The sequence below is a fragment of the Postia placenta genome, assembly GCF_002117355.1.
Source record: "Postia placenta MAD-698-R-SB12 unplaced genomic scaffold POSPLAscaffold_13, whole genome shotgun sequence".
Taxonomy (NCBI): Eukaryota; Fungi; Basidiomycota; class Agaricomycetes; order Polyporales; family Adustoporiaceae; genus Rhodonia; species Rhodonia placenta.
In genome coordinates this window covers 990,972-1,012,257 of record NW_020169844.1, presented here as the reverse complement: position 1 = coordinate 1,012,257, position 21,286 = coordinate 990,972, and the positions used below count along the sequence as shown (strand labels likewise).

At 55.8% G+C, this 21,286-nt stretch overlaps 10 protein-coding genes across 10 annotated transcripts; 6 read left to right on the top strand and 4 right to left on the bottom strand.

The window, feature by feature from the left end:
• Positions 1-12: 12 nt before the first annotated feature.
• On the top strand, positions 13-1,030 carry POSPLADRAFT_1041234 (hypothetical protein). The gene is made up of 4 exons (XM_024477868.1): positions 13-239; positions 286-488; positions 554-714; positions 777-1,030. The coding sequence occupies exons 1-4, from the start codon at positions 31-33 to the stop codon at positions 870-872; spliced, it is 669 nt and encodes a 222-aa protein (XP_024335834.1). The 5' UTR covers positions 13-30; the 3' UTR covers positions 873-1,030.
• Positions 1,031-1,518: 488 nt separating this feature from the next.
• On the top strand, positions 1,519-4,341 carry POSPLADRAFT_1151898 (hypothetical protein; the record flags this gene model as incomplete). Its single annotated transcript, XM_024486591.1, has 4 exons — positions 1,519-2,133; positions 2,182-2,826; positions 2,888-3,482; positions 3,533-4,341. Coding segments are annotated over 4 exons (2,664 nt in total), but the record flags the coding sequence as incomplete, so codon positions are not given.
• A 384-nt stretch (positions 4,342-4,725) lies between these two features.
• Positions 4,726-5,910, bottom strand: POSPLADRAFT_1184734 (hypothetical protein; the record flags this gene model as incomplete). Its single annotated transcript, XM_024489098.1, has 5 exons — positions 5,881-5,910; positions 5,554-5,833; positions 5,264-5,499; positions 5,111-5,206; positions 4,726-5,051 (listed from the first exon to the last, which is right to left on the bottom strand). The coding sequence occupies exons 1-5, from the start codon at positions 5,903-5,905 to the stop codon at positions 4,726-4,728; spliced, it is 963 nt and encodes a 320-aa protein (XP_024335832.1). The 5' UTR covers positions 5,906-5,910.
• A 119-nt stretch (positions 5,911-6,029) lies between these two features.
• Positions 6,030-7,393, bottom strand: POSPLADRAFT_1151460 (hypothetical protein; the record flags this gene model as incomplete). Its single annotated transcript, XM_024486535.1, has 6 exons — positions 6,030-6,593; positions 6,646-6,823; positions 6,906-6,942; positions 7,003-7,052; positions 7,114-7,177; positions 7,237-7,393. The coding sequence occupies 6 exons, from the start codon at positions 7,391-7,393 to the stop codon at positions 6,030-6,032; spliced, it is 1,050 nt and encodes a 349-aa protein (XP_024335831.1).
• Positions 7,394-7,671: 278 nt separating this feature from the next.
• Positions 7,672-8,550, bottom strand: POSPLADRAFT_1151380 (hypothetical protein; the record flags this gene model as incomplete). Its single annotated transcript, XM_024486525.1, has 3 exons — positions 7,672-8,234; positions 8,272-8,371; positions 8,428-8,550. 3 exons carry the CDS (start codon positions 8,548-8,550, stop codon positions 7,672-7,674), a joined length of 786 nt encoding a protein of 261 aa, XP_024335830.1.
• A 583-nt stretch (positions 8,551-9,133) lies between these two features.
• Positions 9,134-9,679, top strand: POSPLADRAFT_1049178 (hypothetical protein; the record flags this gene model as incomplete). Its single annotated transcript, XM_024479680.1, has 4 exons — positions 9,134-9,254; positions 9,316-9,416; positions 9,468-9,566; positions 9,626-9,679. The coding sequence occupies 4 exons, from the start codon at positions 9,134-9,136 to the stop codon at positions 9,677-9,679; spliced, it is 375 nt and encodes a 124-aa protein (XP_024335829.1).
• Positions 9,680-9,902: 223 nt separating this feature from the next.
• POSPLADRAFT_1060118 (hypothetical protein) lies at positions 9,903-13,178 on the bottom strand (the record flags this gene model as incomplete). The annotated part of the gene is made up of 10 exons (XM_024481227.1): positions 9,903-10,641; positions 10,695-11,445; positions 11,503-11,601; positions 11,650-11,707; positions 11,762-11,811; positions 11,858-12,583; positions 12,636-12,664; positions 12,716-12,840; positions 12,893-13,080; positions 13,133-13,178. The coding sequence occupies 10 exons, from the start codon at positions 13,176-13,178 to the stop codon at positions 9,903-9,905; spliced, it is 2,811 nt and encodes a 936-aa protein (XP_024335828.1).
• A 1,003-nt stretch (positions 13,179-14,181) lies between these two features.
• Positions 14,182-15,485, top strand: POSPLADRAFT_1152042 (hypothetical protein; the record flags this gene model as incomplete). The annotated part of the gene is made up of 3 exons (XM_024486615.1): positions 14,182-14,453; positions 14,512-14,640; positions 14,696-15,485. The coding sequence occupies 3 exons, from the start codon at positions 14,182-14,184 to the stop codon at positions 15,483-15,485; spliced, it is 1,191 nt and encodes a 396-aa protein (XP_024335827.1).
• Positions 15,486-16,484: 999 nt separating this feature from the next.
• Positions 16,485-19,743, top strand: POSPLADRAFT_1152265 (hypothetical protein; the record flags this gene model as incomplete). Its single annotated transcript, XM_024486642.1, has 5 exons — positions 16,485-16,682; positions 17,606-17,908; positions 19,088-19,334; positions 19,389-19,552; positions 19,606-19,743. Coding segments are annotated over 5 exons (1,050 nt in total), but the record flags the coding sequence as incomplete, so codon positions are not given.
• Positions 19,744-20,373: 630 nt separating this feature from the next.
• On the top strand, positions 20,374-21,268 carry POSPLADRAFT_1041231 (hypothetical protein). Its single transcript, XM_024477867.1, has one exon. It carries the CDS (start codon positions 20,389-20,391, stop codon positions 21,022-21,024), a length of 636 nt encoding a protein of 211 aa, XP_024335825.1. The 5' UTR covers positions 20,374-20,388; the 3' UTR covers positions 21,025-21,268.
• The last annotated feature ends 18 nt before the right edge of the window (positions 21,269-21,286 follow it).

The window sequence follows — 21,286 nt, the reverse complement described above, 5'->3', positions numbered from 1 at the left end:
GTTGTATCCCACGGCATATCAAAGTGTACCATGGCTCCGTTCACTCTGATTACGACTCTGCCACCATTTATCTCGCCGGATGAACACAAAAACATCGTCGCCTCGACCCCAGCGTCCTTCAGCGACATCCCCCCGGTCTTGCGCCACAGGGAAGAAAATGTCTCAGTCACCGTTGAACCACCTGTAGATGGTTTTACGGCCGAGGACTGCGCACTCGGCACTCTCTATGTGATAGAAAGGTGAGATCATCCGGTAGGCAAGTCTCACTGTCTGACAATGTCCCAGTTTCTTGGTATTCATGTCGGCGACAGGACGGGGATTCCAGGTCGAATACCCGTCCATTACTCTCCATGCTATTTCCCGCGCGGAATCTGGGCCGTCAATATACTGTCAATTGGATGATATAGCAGAGTCGCCTGAAGACGCTGCTGAGGAGGCCGAAAGCGAGCTAAAGGAGCTAATAATCGTGCCGAAGGATGGCCAGGCTTGTGCGTCCTTCACACCTCCAGCTAAGGCGTGCTTCAGCATTTTGATTGCGTTTTCTTTGCTGCAGTGGAACCTATATTCGAGAGCCTATCGCTATGTGCCTCCCTACACCCTGATCCTGCGTCCCTTGACGAGGATATGGACGACGATGCCTTCATTGACGCAGATGAAAACGGTCTCGACACATTCACGGGCGGCGAAGATGAGGAACTCAGCGAAGTCGGGAGGGTGCGCAGTGATTTCATCAACAATAACCGTTACGCTCCATACTAGAAGACGTTTCTTACCAGGCGGCTCTCGCCCACCTTGAATCCATCATTTACGACCCGTTCGAACACGCTCGTGAAGACGATGAAAAGGCGCAAGAAGATAAAGGGGCCGCTTGAGAATATAGAGCAGATCCAGTATACTAGTGGTCCTGTCGCGGAGAGCATAAGTCTGGGCGTGCTATGTGATCTTCGCGTCTGTACGTATTGTGAATATTCTCAGACTCGGATTTCTAGGGACGAGTCTTTGCTAAATACATACCGAGCCATTAATGATGTTCGCGACCATATGGAAGAGAGTTGAGTGGTTACAAGCCAAGAGTGGCCGGGGTCCCCGAAAGGCGCTGGCGGAGGGCGCTGAGGGTTGATAATCATCGCAGACATCGTCCAACCCCTCTTCGCCATCGTCGACTATCATCTCCGCCGCCGTCGCTCGCTGTGCTGGCGATGACACATCTCTTGCCGCCGCATGCAGATCTGAACTTGGCGCACTCGACTCTGCACTCTGCCCTGCATATGGATCCATCGCAGCAGCCTCCGCCGGCGCAGGCTCCGCCAGGGCAGGGGACGCCACAGTCGTCGCGGAAACGCAGAAAGGGAGACGGCAACGGCGACGAGGCCCCCCATCCGGCCGAGCCTCGCCGTCTGCGTCGTTCACACGAAGCATGCGCACGATGCAGGAGCAAGAAAATTAAGGCAAGTCCCGTCGGACGACACCGACGGCAAACTCCCGCCCCGATCGCGTCTGACCGTTTGCCCCCTTTGCCAGTGCGACTCCAAGCATCCTCGCTGCACCGCCTGTGCCACTGCCGGCACCGTCTGCCACCAGGAGGACCGCCACAGGCAGACCCTCACTCCCCGCGGCCATACAGAGCGTATCGAACGCCAGCTCCTCCAATGCGACGCCCTCCTCAAGCGGCACTACCCCGGCTTCACCCTCGAGTCTCTCGACGAGATTTGCCACCGCGAGGGCATCGAGGTCGATGTCAACGAGCAGACCCTCACCTCTACTTTCCAATTCGCCCAGAACCCACCCTCCGGCTCAAGCACACGCCCTTTCTCTCTGCGCTCAGAGGTCCCCCAACCACCACCCGGCGGCTCGCCCCCTCGTCCTTATCCATACGGCCATCCCCCTCCTCCCGGCCAACATATGATGCCTTACGGCCACCCAGCTATGCCTATGCCTTACCCGCACCCAGGTTCGCCGTACGGTCCCCCTCCTCCCCACCCCCACATGATGCAGGGCCCGCCCGGCTACAACCCCCACATTTACCCGCCATTCCAACACCCTCTGCAGCCCCACCCAGTCATGCAGCGACCCCCATCGGCGCACGACATCAAGGGTCAGGACCCACTCTCGTATAACATGGCCGATACGAGGGTCAGTGGCTCCCGTTCTTGAGTATATGGTCTACTAACCGCAGGACAGGCATTAGCGAAGACCTTCGACGTCGATGAGGCAATAGTCGCTGACCTGGAGATCCACGTAGCCGACAGGGAAGACATCGGTGTGGGCTCTGCTGGGCTCGTTTCGGCACGCGATCGCGACGTCGCAGAGCCATCGCTCCCGCGGGACGCAAGCAAATGGATCTCGGTCAAGGTCGATGTGCGGCATAGTAGTGTCGCGGCGACTGGCCCTACTAGCGCGCCGGATGACAACAGTAGTATTTTGATGTGGCTCCCCAAGGACCGCGCAATGGTAACCCACATTCTCGAGGTGTTCTTCAGGCGCCTCAACTTTCACCGTCCGGTCTTCATACGCAGCGATTTCGAGCAGACTCTGGACGCGCTATACGCTGGCGAGACACAGCAGCACGACCCCGGTTTTGTTTGTAGCGTATACCTAGCTCTCGCGCTGGGCACGCTCAGCGAGCTCAACCACCGCTCAAGGAGCCTCGAGAAGGACGGGGAGGCAATTTTGACAAGCCCGACGGCACCGCGGAAGCTGATGCCGGCAACCTGGCCTGAGCACGAGGAGTTTTTCGACCGCGCGCTCGCAGTCAAACCTGACCTACGGGTAACAGTATCCAGTCTTCAGGCGCTCATCTTGTTACATTGGTATCTGTACACCGAGGTATGTGTCCCAGGGTTAGCACCCTCCACGGCATTGCAGCTGACACACGGGCGACTGATAGCGACAAGGACGCACTCTTTGGCGTTTGGTCGGCAGCTTGGTTCGGCTCGCAATCGAGCTGGGCCTACACCATGACCCCACACCGCAATCTCAGGTCTTCTCAGAAGCGGAATGCCAGCTTCGCATCTGCCTTTGGAGCATTGTGCTGCTACATGACCGTGGCACATCCATCCTACTTGGGCGCCCGCTCGCCATCGCACCGTCGGATTCGAATACACCCCAGCCGTCACGCAGCAAGTCTGTCCAGGCGTCCGAGCATTTCGTGCTGTCCGCCCCTGTCGCAGAAATACAGGCGGATATTATTAACTCACTGTATGCACCCACGAGGCAGACCGGCGACGCGATCATAAGGCACGCGACCCGCATCAAGAAGAGCATGGCCGAGTTCCGGAGGCAACTCCCGGACAACTACAGGTGGTTCTTCAGCGGTACGGAGAGCTGGGACGATGAGCGGCGTACAAAGCTGGTGCAAGATATCACGGAGGATCAAGGTTTGACCCTGCTGAAGATCGGCATCACAAGAATACTGCTACTACGAGCGTTATTCAGTTCCAAGGAGCTCGACTATCGACACCGCTTCGGGGCATTAAACGATGGTGAGTAGCGTCTACCACAGTGCCAAACCACGCTGACAGCTGTATTCCAGCGATCCGCACGTCGCACAACATCATCGTAGTTCACAACCAGTTGATACGCTTCCCGGACATCGCATTCTTTGTCTCGCCTATTCCACTTCATATCTCAGCCATGGTCATTTTATATGGTCATATGTCCCGCTGCCATCCCATCAAGCACCAAGTAGCCCTCGAGGACGTGTGGATGGCTCTGGATATGCTGCCAAGCTTCCGCTGGCGCTGGGAACGCAAAGACTTGAACGGCGGGCATCCCCTCATCGCGCGTCTTGCCGAGAAGGTCCTCAACGTCAACTTGCACCAGGTCGCGCCGACCACCGCGCCAATGCTCATCTCCGAGATCGACTGGGAGAATGAGAGCGTGATTTCGCCGAAGGATGGTTCCCAGGGTACCTCGAGCACCAGTCCGACGATTGGACCTGCGCAGTATCCCGGTGGCCTTGTCCAATATGGACCGCAGACCCCCAGCACTAGTTCATCCGGCAAGGGCAGCCCCGGGCGCAGTAGTGTCAATGGTGGCCCTGGCACCCCAGCCGACAAGCTGGCCGAGGTGCCTGCTGGCTTGTTCTATCCATTCTACCCTGAGAACCAGAATGCGGCTGCCAACGCGGCTGCTGCCGCAGCGGCCGCGAATGGATCTGGCGGCGGGGATTTCAATCACCTCTTGGCTGCGGCTGCCGCATCTCAGCCGATAGGCACTTATGGCTACCAGGCGTCACAGGAGTCGTACATGCTGGAAGAGACGAAGCCATCGACGGCATCCTCCGTGGGAATGCAGATGTGGGTGAGTGGAATTCGTTGGTCATCCCGAAGTCTTGTCTAACGCGCGCCTGCCAGAGCGGCCAGAGACCTGTCCCACAATATGGCGTACCGCAGCAGCAGTGATTGAGGCGAGGCTGACCGACACGATTATTCGAGGCTATGAGGTTCTTTTGGCTAGTGGTTATTGTCTATTTTGTTGTCCTGCTGTCGATGAATACTGTATAAAATAATGTGTGATTGTGTACGAAAGCAATGCCAAATCGTTTGCGTGTCTATTGCATGTACCCATATGCGACCTAGCGTCGCGAATAAAGTATAGAAGTACGTGAGAATTATCTAGTATGTCATCATTTCACCAGGATGAGACGTCTAAGGTATGAAGCCCGCCAGGAAAGATACGCATATGCCTACATAGGAAAATTCCGAAACCGGTTATAGCCCCAGTCTACTTGTTCAATATCCGCTCCATCCGCTCAAGAAGATTCACGACCCCGCGCAGCACAACGTACAGTCGCTGGTTCATTATGGCGGTGCGCTCCTCGTCGCCAACGCCGTCGCGATTGCGGCCGGCCGCCGAGTAGACGGCGTCCAGTTTCTGCTGCTGAAGGGCGTGCTCGAGGGCGATGGGCAGGCTAACGGTAATACGCGCGAGGCGGACGGTGAGACACGTGCGGCGGCGGAGGTCAAAGTACGAAAGGTCGCGAAAGGCGCGCTGGACCTCGAGCAGACGCGCGACCTCATCGTGGAGGGCGAAGATGCATGTTCTACAGGCTGGTAAGACGGTAGCGAGTCAGCGTGGCGCACAAACGACAGACGCAAGCCTCCCCTACTTTTTGCGCGATCTCGGACTGACCGCAGCGTTACGAAGACAGAGTTGATGCCTTCCTCGCCGAGCCTCAAGGCCGGGTTCATTTCGTTCACTGCGCCTGTGCATGTGCAGACGTATGAGAATGCGGGCTACGGCACGGAGTATATGCGCCCACGGAGCAATGTGCGGATCATGTCCAAGTCGCCATCGAGGATGTCGTTGAAGACGCCGATGACGACACTGCGGAAGGTCTCCTCGGGCGGGGGAAATGGACTGGCTGAGAATATATCGTAGGTGGCGTGTGGTGAGCGCGAGTCGTACAATCGTTTTGTGGAGGGCTTGCTCAGGACGTCGTAAGCCACTGAGACCTTTTGGAATGCCCGAGTAGCCTCGGGGTCGTGGGGGAATTTACTGCAAGTCTTGTCAGACAAAGACGGCAGTGAATAGAATAAACGCAAAACTCGCTCTGGGTGGCATGCCCTGCTTCTAGTAAGGTATGCGCGCCTCAAGGTTAACTTATCTATACGATATGATCGTTGGAGACCAAGGACGCGGTAGAGATCGTGCTCGTCGAGGATCTGCTGGATAACGTTATGGCTCTTTGAAGAGTGAATGGAAGAGGATGTGGAAGGAAGGGAAGCATTGTCAGAGTCTGGCGAGTCGGAAGGCTTCCATGCGATATGTCGAGATGGGAAGTCGACCTCGTCTTCAAGATCGTCGATGGGCAGGTGAAAGTATGAACTCGCTGCGCTGCGTTAAGAGCGGGCGAGGGGCGATGAGTGAAATGCATACCTGAGGTGAGGACGCGAGAGAACATGGCGGGATAACATTGAGTTTGGGCCTGTGCCCGTTGCCACAATGCGCACCATTCAAGCACTTTACATGTGATTTTACAAGACGCGATCACGAATCCCGAGCGGCTATATTGATTACAAAAACATTTATGTTATTCGCGCACCTATCGCTTCCGCCAATTTCCGTGCTGCCCTCTTCACCTCTCCTCGCTCGCCCATCACCGTCAGTCTGACACTCGAGGCCTCACTCAAGCATCCACGGTCCCCACCTACAGTCAGCTCACTCCGCCCAAAAGCCCAGTTGACGATGTGCACTCCCGCGGACAACCGCACAAAGCCTTTCACTCTCCATACCGTTTCCTTAGACAAACTCTGCAACGCAGCATTGAGCAGCTCTTCCTCGATGGGAGCCCCTTCATGCGACGTTCCAAGCGTGTCATCCGCGGCGTGCGAGCACTCCATCCCGGAAGTATGACCATGCACTGATGGATCCGAGCCTCGGTACACAGTGGCCGTCTCTACTTCATCGTGGTGGTGTGCATCAAGATGGACCTGGTCCGACTGGAAGAGCTTCGAGTCCAGCCCGAATATGAGATCAGGGTCGACGCCCTCGCGCCCCTTGCACTTGATCTTTGGCGTGAGGTCGTTTAGCGTATTTAGATGGTCGATGAGGATGTCGAGCGCGCGCTCCGAGATGTGTTCCCACTTGTTCTAGAACATAGTCATGTCAGAGCATTGCGGCATCCTGGCGCAAGCCACATACGATCAGTATGACGTCCGTATAGCTTGCTTGCATCTTTGCCGTGGGCGATGTGTCCTCGTAACCGACAAAGTTCTCCGCATCCACAACTGTGACGATGGCGTCCAGCCTGAGGTCATCTTCCGTCTCACGCTCAAGCTCTCTGATCTGGAATGCCAGTGTCGCTGGAAATGCAGAGCCACTGTCACGTAGAGCAGGGAGGGGGACCAGCGCATCGATCAGCACGATTCCCAGCAGTAGATTGAGCAGGAAGCGTTACGCACGAACACTCAATAATAATGCGATCGGGGCGGTACTTCTCTAGATGATACGGCTTGTCAGTAAAGTGCTGGATCGCAATAGCGCGCTCAGATGGCGCACCTCGTATCTCCAGCAGCGCGGTCTTCATCTGGCCGACCAAGACACAGCACCTGGTATCGAATTTAATCAATAGTCCGGCCTACCACAGCAATCTCACTATCACTCACTCACATGCATCCGTTCAGGATCTCGCTCACCGCCGCAAGGCTGGACTGCTTTGCTAACTGACTATCGACTAGGCGCAGTGTTCCCTTATCGCTTGCAAGACCAAAGATCGGCTGACATCATGCGCACCTTGGACATCTCCAAACTCGTTCTTGAGCAGTACAACTCTGTAGTCGCTGGGTAGCTGGGGGAGCAAAGACAGAATTATGGATGTCTTTCCCGCGCCCAGGAAACCAGTGAAGACAGTGATGGGAATGTGCGGCGGGGATCTTGCCACAGACTCCATTATGCTGCAAATTCGACGGTGTTATCGAGCTCTCGTGTAGACGTAGGAATCGAGGGAGCATTCGATCGAGATCGACGCTAAGATGATCGAGGGCTTGAAGCGCTAGGACGGCGGGCCCGAGTAAGGTATAAATAATGTATTCTAGGCTAGCATTGTCATGAACGACAAACATCGAGCACTGATACTGATGATACAATAGACGGAACGACAGATGATATCCAGCTACAGCTACAACGTCATAAATATCCACGAAGCAAAGTGTCCCGTCACGACCACCGTCATCTACGGAAGATGCTGCTGCTCGCATCTGGAGGCTTCAGACGGCGACTCACAGGATCAGAGCGTCGTGCAGTATTTCCCAGAATCTTGGCCCGCAACGATGACACCGGGTCTGATGCCGTCTGTCTGGCGCCCGTCCGCGCCCGCAAAGGGACGGCAGAAGACGTGAGCGACGATCGAGGCTTAATCACAATCTCCTGGTCAAGCTTCCTCCGCTTCGCATCCTCGCGCGAGCGCAAAGCTTGTCTCTCCAATTGCCACCGCTCCCGCGCGTCCGCGCGGGTGTCTTCTGTCTCCTCAGTGAGCGCGAGCACCTCTGGCAGGCCATACGAGTTCTTAAGGCGCTCGTCGGACTCCTGCTTCGCCTTCTCGACCTTCTTCTCCTCGCGGAAGCGCTTGCGTACTATCCGCGACAGGCTGTATGGGTCCGAGCCATAGTGGTCGGACACGTTCTGCAGCGCCTCCAGGCGGGGCACTTGCACTTGATTCATGTAGTTCTGAGCGTCTGTCGACTTCTCAAGGGCGGCGAGGGGATCTACCGGGGCTTCGTTTGGGTCTGTATCTGGTATCCGCGTCAGTATGGCGCGCAAGGCGAGTACCGGGAAAGATCTCACTGTGTATGGCGAAGCCGCCGTTCTCTTCAGGGTCCCACTCTTCGTCCTTCTGCCGTGCCCCTGACGTGACGATGTATCGGGTATTCTGCGCAGGTAGACGATACGTTATAAAAACAATGAGCTTTATGGCGGAGTACACACCTTGGGATCAGTCTGAATTTCGAACCACCCGTCGCACAGATGGCATTTGCAGCGGAAGGAGTATATCGGTGTAGAGAAGTAGTTTCCAATCTTCTTCTTCTCTGCGTTATAACGGACGCCCATTCCGATATGATTGTTGCATGTTCCGCTGCGTGTCCAGTATCAAGCAACTCCCGTTGTACAGCAGGAGTAGTGCCACATACCACCAAATGTTGAAAGGCAGCTCAAACCGTGTAATTAAAATACCCTGGTCAATCTTCCGCGCTCTGTCACCGAGGGCGTGCTTCCCTGAAGTTCACCCGGTGAATACAGTGCATAGTCGAGCGAGGTTCAGACACCCACCTCGGTATGCGTTGAGGCTCCCATGCTTGGTGCCATCATAGTCGGGTGGGTAGTATTTGTTGAATCCTGGGGCGAGGTGACTTCATACCACGACTTAGATGAGATTGTAAATCCACTGACCTTGCATGGTTGATGGTTCGGTGCAGTCGCAGTTGCCCGCGGAGAGCGAGCACGATGGGATCTCCCGATCGAAATTGTGTAAGCCGGCAACAGCCGAGATCACGTCCTCTCGACCTTCGAACTCTAATTTTCTGCATCCACACCATCAACAACACCTTGCCCTCAGGTTCGCGCCCGCTGTATATCTCTGCGAACGCTGCTCATTTTCCCCGCAGTCACCTTCTGACTCTCCAGGACATTAAGGATGAGTTACGTCGCTAAGGGAGAGAAAGAGTACGACGCCACCGGTGCCCCCGTGCCCGCGGCCAAGATCCACAAAATCCGTATCACGCTCACGAGCAGCAATGTCAAGAACTTGGAGAAGTGTACGTCCCCATGCCCACACCCAACACGGTCTCAATGATTAACATGAAACGTGCAACGCAGTCTCTGCTGACCTCATCAACCGGGCGAAGGACAAGCAGCTTCGTGTGAAGGGCCCCGTCCGCCTGCCTACGAAGGTCCTCAAGATCACCACCCGCAAGACTGTATGTACAATTGTGCATCGCTTAGCTTATGTATTGACCTCCGTGTGTTAGCCTTGCGGTGAGGGTTCCAAGACCTGGGACCGTTACGAACTCAAGATCCACAAGCGTCTCATCGACTTGCACTCCTCGAGCGAGATCGTCAAGCAGATTGTACGCGCTCAATCTCTATCACTCGTTTCTCCTTTCACTCACCGAACGTGCTACTGTAGACTAGCATCAGCTTGGAGCCCGGTGTCGAGGTCGAGGTCACCATCTCGGCTTAACGTCTCGTATCACACTGAGTCCATGTATTACGTGCGCTGTGTATCTATGGTCCATGAGCAAGTTGCATGATCCTGTACAAACCCGCGTGACTACTCTAATCCGTGAGGCATCCAGGCCTGGTATATGATAGTGTGGTATAGTTCTGCAGACCGTGTAACTGCGTCACTGGGTCTTGTAAGGACTGAAAATGCAGAAAACGTACAGATGGTGTCCATGCATAAGTTAGACGTAGATAGCGTACGATCCAATGACTGGCCGGTGGTCACTCCGGCCCTCCAGGCGGCGCATGCCGTAGTCGTCGAGAGAGCGGTAGCTCAGACACACGACGTCACCCCGGCGGGGAGGCGGGCTAGAGCGGGCTAGATCTGGAGTGGGCGAACCGGTTGGCCCTCTACTGTGTGAAGTCGGGTCGCGGTTGATGAAGGGGAGGAACCCGAACCACCGGGAAGCAGGAGGAGGGGTGCTTTGCATGTCGGAGAGCTCTGGCGTCCGGTTGGGGTGCCCGGACGATGGTCGTGGACTCGACAACACCGGTGGCATCGTCTGAGAATGCAGAAGAGGCACGGAAGTGGGCTTCGTCTGAGCTTGGGCAAGGCGCGCGGAAATCAACTCAGGCTGCTCCAGCGACGCACGGCGCCATGCTCTCTTAGCCTGCATTCCGCTACCCGATGGCAACGGAGATGCGGGACCAGGAAGGCAGTCCATAGATCTCGGTCTCGACAGCTGAATGGCCGCACTGGTGGGGATTTCCACACTGTCTTGCGTATTCAAATGCGTATTCACCATAAGTGTCGGGGTTCTAGGCGAGCCTGGCTGCATACCCGAGTAAGCGGAGTCCTTACGTGTGCGTGTAGGACGCAGAGCATGCAGAAGGCTGCTGACTCGCGTCCGGTATGGCTCAGGTTTTACGAGCTCGTCCAACTCCGGATCGACTGTCGACCTCCACAATATCCTATCGCACCTGAAGCACGCGCATTGTCAGTTGCGATTCTTCAGGAAATAAAGATGCAATACCAGCTAGGGACACGCTGCTTGTGAGATGAATCGTATATGCCCCTGTCCTCCGGGTTCATCTCTGACTCGTTCAGATCCGTGCGACTGCGAGAGAACGAGGTGGCCCCATCGAACGAGTGCATATCAGTTTGATTCTTGGGGGCGGTGATAATGTCGGTCTCCAGCGCTTCGCTGACTGCTGCAACGCTGACCTCTAGACTAGACAACGGACGCGAGTTACCATGCGGCGCCCGTCTCCGCTTGGAGAGTCGACGTGCAGGCCTCTGTTTGTCGGGTCCAGATAGTCGTTGGACCCACTTCGTTTTCACCTTGTGGGAAGTGACGGCTACCCATAGTCGCTGCGCTATATTGCCGGTGCGGACCTTTGCCACCGCGGTGGACAGAAGGTGCTTCGTATGTTGTTCCTCGGTAGTGTCCGCATCGATGGTGTATCTGGAGCGAACGGACGTCCACGTTGACGATGCGACAGATTCCGCATCTGCGTCTCCCCCCTCAGCCTGGGGTCCCCGGGTCTCAGCCTGACCGTACTCAGGGCCGCTCTCTTGAATACCAGTTAGGACTTTATCGTGCTTTGCTGGCGACGGCAGCGATTCTCGAGCAGATTTCCGCGACTTCGAACCCTTGATGGTACGCAAGACGTCATACTTGAATGTTGGTGGGAAGGTAATTGGCGCCTCATTGAACTCCACGAAGGCCTCGCCAGATTCCATGACTTTACGGAGCTGATCAAACGCGAGGGCCTGTCCGTACTCTGAAGAACAAGCTCAGAACGAGCGACCGGGAAACGACAATGCCAATTGTCACATACCTTTCCTGGATATCAGCCAGTCCGCATGCAGGCGACTGACGTCAAGCCGGAAGTTAAGATCGCCAAAAATGAATGTGTGGTCAAACCTATCGGTAAGATCTTGGGAATACTCAGCGCGCCGTCATCAAATGACCCGGTAGAACAAACCTTCCGCCATCTTTCGAGGGTCCGAGGATGACAAGAAATCATCTACGCAGAGCTCGGACTAGGTCGGGATATAGTGAGACAGACAATAGTGCCCTCGCACGCTGAGACGGACCTTGATTTTGGCGAGGTCAGCGAGACGATGTTGTACGCGGCCCTCGTGAGCTGAGAGGCCATCAGTTTGGGCGTATACATGCATAGAAGGGCCTACCAGCGAGATGCGCATTTATGAAAAGAAATGATGTGTCGTAGATCTTGATGCTAATGCCTATGCCCCCTTTATTACCCACTCTCCCCCCTATGAGGCCCGCTGTCACGGCAGATCTAGAGGTGCCTTTGTACGAAATGGACGGTAGAAGTAAGCTCCTGAGTAACACGAGACGGTATGCAATGGCACCTTGTACGAGATCTCGGCAGTTAATATTGATGAATACTGCAAGATACAGACCCATCATGCGCTCTTTGAGAAGTAATTCGTACGGCGCCACTTTAGCTGTAGGTGATTCCGCCTCTACAGACTTGGTATCGGCAGGCATGGAGGGCAGCTCTGGCTCTGAATGCGTCGTATATGGTATATGCGGGAGCGAGGTTGTGCTGCGATGAGTGGTGGGTGGGTTGCTGTACCACTGCTCCAACATAGACGACCACCCTGGTGTGTGGTCGCGAATGCTGTGATGATGCAAAAGTCGCTCATGCCTGTGTGCTTGGTGACCTTGTTCAATCTCGGGGGCACCTGCCAGCGCCTCCTGCGAGTGGGAACGCAGCAATTGATAACCTTGAGGACTCCCGCTCAGATGGCCGACGGATTTCGCAGGAGACCCGTGATATTTGGAATCCTTCCTGTTCAGCTCATCTTGTTTACGCCCATGAACGCTTTCAGGACGTCCCTTGTCCTTGTCTTTCAGTTTGAATCCCGCTCCCAGTGCCATGGGTATGCCTATGCATGCTATTAGCTGCTACATAACTTTGCGCTGCGCATACACCCTGACCTGATGCACTAGGACATTCCTGTCCCGCACTTGTGCTATAATGAGTGACCAAGTAAGACGCAGTTCAGGAGTGCACCTACACAACAACGATGTGATATGGATGCTCGTCGTCCAAGGGCAGCGTTGGAGGTCCAGCGTCCTTGTCCGGGCTAACAGGAATAGTAATGTGCGAGGGTAAAGAGCCCAGCAGCTCGGTCAAATCTCCCTACGCGAATGACCCGCGTTAGCTATACCAGGATACGCGGTTTACGACTGACCTTTGGAACAGAGTCATGCATATTCCAACTCATGATCCTGACTTTGATAAACTGTCTAGGTGCTGGGCCCGAGAGCGACTTGGGTGAGCTTGCCTGCGCGTCTGTCCTTGGAAGAGTAGGCTTCTTCACAAGCTCGATCGGGGACGATGGGAGCAACGCCTGCAATCGGGTCACCACAGATGGTCGCCCTACACTTTTCTCGTGAGAAGCAAGTGATGGGTCGGAGTGAGAGAGCCATACCTGCATTAACGCCGTCATGAGAGAGCTGAGGGTGAGGATTTCTCATCTTCGTCCTCTAGCCGTGGAAGTGTGCGTGGGGCTCGAGCACAACGTGTTCTAATCTGTCCCTTGACAACGACGGCAGGGTTAAGGCAGAAGTGGTTGCGTGCGCTGATGAATAGTATAGAAGAAAGAGCGAGTAATGCAGACGCTGGCCGACGCTGGTTCGTCGGCAAAGCGAGCACTGAAGCTGACATTGATAAACACGACCAGGGACGCATTGTTAGCGCTAATGCACATCTCCCGATTGACGTACTACCTGCCCATTTTAGGAAGTGTCTGTCCTGCTGAGATATTTATACATTCCAAGCAGCGGCAGCACTGGACTCACAGGGCAGGCGAGACTCCAAATCACTACTGAAAATAAGTTGAAATGCTACGGTGTATCATTATTGGTAGTCTATACTCTTCAAGAATTATAGACAATGCGTGCCCGGGACCGGAGCACGTAGAGTCGTTGTAGGCATGCATCGCCCGCGTCTTTATAACATAAACTTGCGAATAGCGTACTAAACTCGACGATGACATCTACGTAGTCCTAAATCCGTCATGTCTTTTCGTGCAACATTTTGGACTCAAGTATATTGGGGTAAGGACACATTGTCTTCCTCGAAATCTCTTCGCCTGTCATCCGGTTTGCTGCCCTTGTAATGCGAAGATATCTGATCAAGCGGTGAGACAGCTTGACCTATTTGACTCTCCTTTGACGAAAGATATGTAGTAAGGGCTTCCCACCGCGCCTGGGTATGGACTGGAATTTGGTGCAAATGACATATATTCCCCCTCCTCAAACCCAGCTATGTCTCATAAAAAGTCGGCATTATAGTCTCTGACACTTCGAGTAATCGACTCCAACCAGAGCATCGAAGTGGACGCACAGCGAAGGAACGACGAAGCCGACATAGGCCGGCGTCCGAGACATAAGCTAAAAGAGGACAGATTCCCACGGCCGTGAGCCCCATCCTCCGCTCCTCTCAACCTCGCCCGCAACTCCCCCCGCAATCCACAGCATGCATTCCGAAACCACGGACTTGCACAGACAATCGCCAGACAACAGATCTGCTTACTCGCTCGCCACCGTTCACGACCCGTCTTCGCCCACCGCCCGCACGTCGCTCCTTACCCACCAGTCGGACGAATCCACTTATGGCACCACCCCGCCCGCTGGGCCCTCCAACAAGAGGATCCTCTTAAACGCGACATTCAAGATGGCCGCCATTTTCGTGCTCAGCACCGCGTTTCTCGGCGGCACGCTCTGGCTAGCGCTGCCATCTCTCGACGAGTGAGTGGTCCCAATGCGGGTCGCTCCGACTCGGAGTCTCACCCTTATTTCCGCGCAGAGAGGATCGACCCAACCTGCGAGTCCCCAAGTCGTTTGCCCAGCTACAGGCCCTTAACGCCCTCCTCAAGAAATATCGCAACATTTATCCATATCGCATTGTCGTTTGCTATGTGATCACATATTTGTTGTACGTCCGCCCCTCTCGGCGCTTGTCTCGACACTTACTCACGCCCGCAAAACAGTCTGCAAGCGTTCTCTCTCCCGGGGTCCATGTACCTGTCAATCCTCGGCGGTGCTGTGTGGGGGATGCCCCGCGCGCTCCTGCTTGCGTGCACCTGTGTCGCATCCGGTGCGACGCTGTGCTACCTGATCTCGGCCGCGCTCGGCCCCGCAATGCTCACGATGCCAAAGTGGAAGGCGCGCGCAGACGTGTGGGCGGAGAAGATCAACGCACAGCGGGACAACCTTATATCGTACCTCATCGTACTGCGCATTGCGCCCGTGCCACCGCACTGGGTGGTTAACGTGCTGTGCCCGCACCTGGGCATCGGCATCGTGCCATTCTGGATCAGCACCTGGCTAGGCATCCTCGGCGTGACTGTCATTCACACCACGATCGGCGGTAGTCTTGACGATATGACATCGCCCGCCGACTTCCACCTCATATCTTGGAAGAACTTCTTCATGTTAGCTGCCGTCGTCGTCGGTGTGATGATCCCCGTTGGATTGCGCTATTTCTTCAAGCGTGAGCTTGCGACCGTCGTCGACGTCGAGGCCGACGCAGAGTCTGTCGCTGAGCGCTACAGAGATGACGACGAGAGTGATTTGTTGCTCGAGGAGGGTCCGCGCGTTGACCAAGCGAAAGGCAAGGCGACAGATCTCATCGTATTGTCGGACGAGGAAGACACATACTCCGACCGCGATTCGGACGAGGACATCATCCTCGAGGCTGGACCGGCGCTGGTGGTCAAGCTCGGTGACAAGCCTGGTGAGCCTGCGCGACGAGACTGGCGTCGGGAAGACTTGCTATGACGTTACGACCCCAGGCGGTCACGGACGCTTTCCGGAGATGACCACATGTAGACGCGTGTGGGCTGTATATTCTGCTGTGCTGCTGGTGCTGATAAAATTGTTCGATGACGTTGTTTTAGTTAGACCCCGGGGCTGGTTCTCAAGTACTAAACACTTGTTTGTAGTTTTCTTGCTACGAGCTGTATCAATAATAATTTGTGCTGTGGATGATAGAGTTACGCTGAATTACAACGTGTGTGCCGCGCCGGCGGCCAGATATTGTGAGACTGGCCTGGTCCGATAGGTGTATAGCTCCCTGCCGTTCGTGTCTTCTGCCACAATTAGGGCCTGGTCATTGGCCGCCAGGTGTCGGAATGTATGTATCGGGGCATGTGTCTTGCCCGAAACATCGTCCGGGCTGAGTACGGAGAGTCAGATGGCCCGCATGAGGCGGCAGGTGCGCTGGCTGTAGGCTGTCATAAGCGCTCAAAGGCCGCACTGGCGCTTATACGGTCCAAAGCAGTACACCGAGTGAGACGCGCGGCGACGAAAACAACTGACTCGTCGTCGAGCACAACGCGCATTGACCCACCGACGCACACGGCGTCTTTGTTCCACCGTCGTCGAGGCCGGGTCGTAAGAGAATCGAGGAGGATAATAGAGTTGAGGCTGGGTTGAAGCTCCGCCAGATTGAGTGGCAAGTGTATGCGAGTGTATGGGCCGCCCGCATTCGGGCCTTGACCGAGCGTCCTTCCCTGTCGTTCTCTCCTCCCACCACCATCCCCCGCCCCGTCCCCCTCCCGCTCGTCTGCGACGACCAGCCCCGTCTCACGACGACCATCGTCCCCGCCCCTCCCGCCCCTCTTCCTCCATTCATACAGTTTCTTACCCCTCCCTCCTCCCGCCGGGCCTCGCGCCCCCCCGCTTTCAGCTATGGCCGATCGCCTCCCCCAGCAGTATAATATGCTCCCCAACAACTTCCCAGCCGGCCTCGCGCAACAACAACAGCAGTCCCAAGGCATGCTCGACCCACAGATGGGCATGAATCTCAACGTGCAGGGCCTCCAGGGCCCCTCCGACCAAGCGCGCATCTACGCACAGATACAACAACAGCAACAGCAACAGCAACAGCAGCAGCAGCAGCAGGTGATGCAGCAGTTTAGGAACCAGGCTGGTGGTTCAATGCCCGGTGGTACAAGCGTCGCTCAGAACCCCCGGGTGCGTTATTTCCTTCTTTTCTTCCGTTCACCTTCACCCCGGCCCCATCCTCTTTATCTCGTCTTTCACAATATTCCCTCGTTTCTTTCTCTACCCATCGCTGGATGTACCGCCCGTGCCTCACCTCTGCCTCGTCCCTCGACCCGCCGTCTTCGCATTTGGTCGGACTTTACTCACGCCCGCCTGCTTACGTCATCACGTGCGGCGGTCGAAATTAGCCCCTTGTCTTCCGTTTATACAGTCGCTAACGGCAAATTCGTTTCCAGATGTTGGAGTTCCTTGCTCGCAATGGCCAGCAGCAGAAGATGCCCATGCAGTTTCCCGCTCGGATGAACGCAGGCAGCATGCAGCCCACCGAGGCCCGGATCCAGAATCAGAACATGGTGAATCTCCTCCAGACCAATTATACGCCTCAGCAGCAGCAGCAACTCCAGGCGCTCCTCCGTGCAAATCCCCATTTCATGGCGAATCCGCAGTTTGCCAAGGCGGACCCTCGGCAGCAAATGCAGTTCATGCAGATGGCACTAACTCGGCGGCCAGACGTACCTATCAACATGAATGCTGTCGCACTCCAGCAGCTCCAGCAGCAGCAGCAACAACAACAACAGCAGCAGCAGCAGCAGCAGCAGCAACAACAGCAGCAACAGCAGCAACAGCAGCAACCTCAACAACAACTGCTGCAACAGCAGCAACTACAAGGCCAGCCACGTCCGCCACATATGCAACAGCAGCAACCACAGCAATTTATGCAACAGCCGCATCTAGGGCAGAATTTTGGCGCATCGATTGGTCAGATGCAGGGGCAGCTGCCGCAAAACTTCAACCTTGGCATGCTACGGCAGTCGCCGGAGGCGAACCATGCTCAGTCGTCATCGAGCATGCAGCAGCCCGGCGCCATGGGCACTCAGCAATTCATGATGCAGGGCATGTCACAGCTTGGTCAGCAACAGCCGCAATCGCAACAACACAATCTACCTCAGCGGCAAGATATCCCGCAGACGCAGGCCAGCATCCAACAGGAACGGTACTCCCAGCTGCGTCAACGCGCACAAGCCTGGACGGCGAAGATTAAGTCACTAGAGCAGGATCTCGCTCACCATAATCAACAGCGCGCCGCGATGCCCGAGATCACCCATCAGCTGAAGGCGAAGCAATATACGGACCAGATCAACCGATTAAAGGACGATTTGCACAAGATGTTCAATCTCATCAAGGGGATGGCGGACGTGAGTTCGCAACAGCGAATGCCCTCAAACCCAGGCGATATGTAAATGCGTTCCACCCTCTTCTGTTCCTCGGTACTAACAAGTTGCAGGAATGGTGGGCCAGCGTCGCACCACCCGGCGCAGAACAATCCACAACAGGGATCATCTTCGCAATCATTTCAGCCTCCGTCAGCGCCCCAGCTTCTGCCCGATGCGTCATTACAGCAGCAGAATGTCCACACGAGTACGCCGCGCATGACCTCGCAGCTTGTCAACCAGATGCAGCAAGGTCAGCGCCGCATGGCAACACCCGTGCAATATCCCCATGGTGCGCCCCAGACGTCGCCGATGCCGCGCCAACAGGTCCCCGCTCAGATGTCCGGCGGGTCCGCGCAGCGGATGGATGGACCGCCGCAGCGCCAACCGCTGCCGACTCTTGTTCCGCAAGCGTTCGCCCATGCGTTTGAGAACTGGACTAAACGCAACAACACGGCAGTCGACCGTTCGCAATTGCAATTCGAGGGGCGCCCGATTGACCTTCACGCGCTGCACTCCGAAGTCAACATCTCCGGTGGTCCAGAGGCGGTACGTCTTGATTGCCCGTCAGTATCTTCCATCCTACTTAGCGTGTTTGTTATGTGCACACAGGCGGAACGTGATGACCTGTGGCCCGTCATTGGTGGTAAGCTCGGCTTCATTCAGTTCTTAGCGACAGAGAACGAGCCAGCAAAGTCGGGCCTTGGCGTCGCGCAACACCTGCAGAACGTGTACAAGAAATATCTCCTTGCTTTCAACACCGCGTATTTGGCCTCGCAGCGAAAGCAGCAGCTCACCGTCCGCCATGCGAACCCTGCGGGACCTCAGCAGTCCATGCCGAACATGAATGCCCAGCAGCATACTCCGTCTACGGCAAGCGCACAGAACGGTCCGACACTCAACGGAATCAACGATCCACACATGCTCAACACTCTGATGCAGTACAGTCAGTTTCCCGCAGAGCAGCTTCTGCGCCGTGGCGTAGCTTCCAATATCGTCAACGTCGTAGAGGCGAACCGTGCGCTTCTTCAACAAAGCTTGCAAAAGCAGGCCGAGTTCCGCGGTGGGGTCGCCAACAGTATGCAGGCCACGAATAATGTACCCGGCGTACAGCACAGGGGGACGCCTGCGGGTAACATGATGTTCCCCAACAACGTGGGCCAGCAACCAAACACTCAAGCGGGTGCAGCCGCTATGGCCAACGGGGCGCGCCCGCAACAAGGCGGGCAGATGATGTCGGGTCAGGTAGGGAACGCATTGCAGGGAGGTCCGGCTCTAGAGCAGCCGAAGAAGCCCTCCGCTGACAGCGTCAAGCCGTTTGTTGGCCTCGACGCTGGTCGATTTCCTACCGAAGCCGAGATTAAGCAGGCGAGTCTGTACAAGGAACTGCTGCTCGAACAGTTGATACGGCGTACGTCTTTTTCGTACATGCTACCATCCGACGTGCAGTACTCACCTTTCTTAGCAGGTATACACAACATGAGACCGCAACATATTCCGCCTGAACATGAACCGGAGTATGCTGCGGTCTTCCAGGAGCTCTGTGGCTACGCCGGCCGGGTATTTCCTGCTCTGGAGCTCCTGATTTGTGCATACCATGACCATGTCGTCAAGAAGGTTATAGCTGCGGTAAGCCGATTAAGTGAAACGTGTGTTATTGCGCGACTCACCTCTTGATGTAGACCATGACTGCTCTTCGTCAGAAAGAGCTCAGTGACCAGAAAGGTAGTCCGTACTACCTGATCGGTCTTGAGAACATCCGCAACATCACCAATACGATGAAGGCTGCTGCTGAAGCCATCCCGTATAGAAGCATGCGCCAATCTCATCTTCCTCCCGCGCAGCAAGGCAACGGTGGTCACTCCCCGGCCCCTCAGCAAAGGCCTATCACTATCCCACCCTCTCCGCGACAGCCCCACCAGCCGCCGCACCCGCCATCTGTCCCTCAAGTCCCAGAGCAGCCGCCCTTTTCACATCTGCTGTCTACTCCCCCAATGAAAGCAGCGACACCGCAGCCCGGAAAGAGACGGCATAACCCACCAGGTTCTTCGCCCGCAGAGCACGCACCGTCAACCTCAACGCCGCCTGCTTCTGCCTCGACGCCAGCTGCGAACGCGCAGACGCCGGTGCACACTGCGAGTTCACCGCAGACGCCGCAGACGCCGAAGACGAAGGCGCAACCGCGACCGAAGCCTCGGCGCCCGACGAAGGCTAAGCCGCAAACCCCGGCCGCCGTTCCTGCGTCTATTCCTCCTGCTGCTACCACTGCTCCTGCTCCTACCTCCGCTCCTACGCCTTCACACGTTCTCGCACCATCGCCAGCGGAACCCAAGATCGACACACCCGCTGCGACGCCTTCATTACTGCCTTCAGCAGCGACACCGGACGTGGGTGTGAAACGCCCCCGGGAAGAGGAGCCGACGGTCGTGGGTGGCACCCCGAATGGTGCGCCATCCCCGAAGAAGATGCGGACAGAATGGGAGGATTCTACCGACGTGCTAGTCAAGAAGGACGACTCGGTCGATCACATTCAGAACGAGGCTGATGCGTGTCAGTTTGTCGAGACTGTCATGTCTGACTTGGAGCAGATCTTCTCCACACCCGAGGGCGCCGATGCTGTCTCACTCGCAGGAATTTCGATATCGGAGACACTGGAACACATTCTGAAGGGCATCACTTCTTCCACGGAAAGCACGGATGCCTCATCATCTAGTGGAGGTTATAGTGATGCCCTGGACCTGTCCGGTTTCTCGTCGACCCCGCCCAAGCTGGACGGCTGCGAAGAGTACTTTGATTTCTCATCATTCGGTCCAGGTGAGGACGAGATGGCATCGAAAGCTCCAACACCGGATCTTGTACCAGCATCGTCGACGAATCCAAGTCCTGGCTCAGGATCGGGATCGGATATTGAGAGCGGACATGGATCATCGTCCTTCGACTCTGCGAAAATTGCTGGTGTGGATGGAGACGACTCTGAAATCCTGCGGCTAGGGATGTGGCAAGAAGTCGACGGGGGACTGGGTGCATACTTCAACCCGTCGGACATGTGGAAGTGGGACGGACCGATGCCATCAGCGGACGGCTGGGCGATGTTCACATAGAAGGAGTGGATCTGAGGGCTGTGTATGTGGTTTATTTGCTGGCGCAGGCTATGTTTTATATTGTGCTGCTAGTCTTGCGGATCTGTCTGATGTCTTTTCCTTGTCTATCTCAATGTCTGTCGTCGCATCTGCTGTTGTGTCTTTTGATTATACGCTGTGTATTTCTACCATATACTAGTCTAGCCATCATCGCTTACTGCTCGCGGAGTCACAATCGTCAGCTAATTCGCCGCTCCCCGTGAAATTGAGTACATGTTTCGGG

Excerpts from the sequence above, each read along its gene's own strand:
- POSPLADRAFT_1041234 (XM_024477868.1), top strand. The coding sequence starts at position 31 with ATGGCTCCGTTCACTCTGATTACGACTCTGCCACCATTTATCTCGCCG. Across the intron at positions 240-285 it reads ACTCTCTATGTGATAGAAAG|TTTCTTGGTATTCATGTCGG; the intron begins GTGAGATCATCC and ends ACAATGTCCCAG. Across the intron at positions 489-553 it reads GCCGAAGGATGGCCAGGCTT|TGGAACCTATATTCGAGAGC; the intron begins GTGCGTCCTTCA and ends TCTTTGCTGCAG.
- POSPLADRAFT_1041231 (XM_024477867.1), top strand. The coding sequence starts at position 20,389 with ATGCGGACAGAATGGGAGGATTCTACCGACGTGCTAGTCAAGAAGGAC.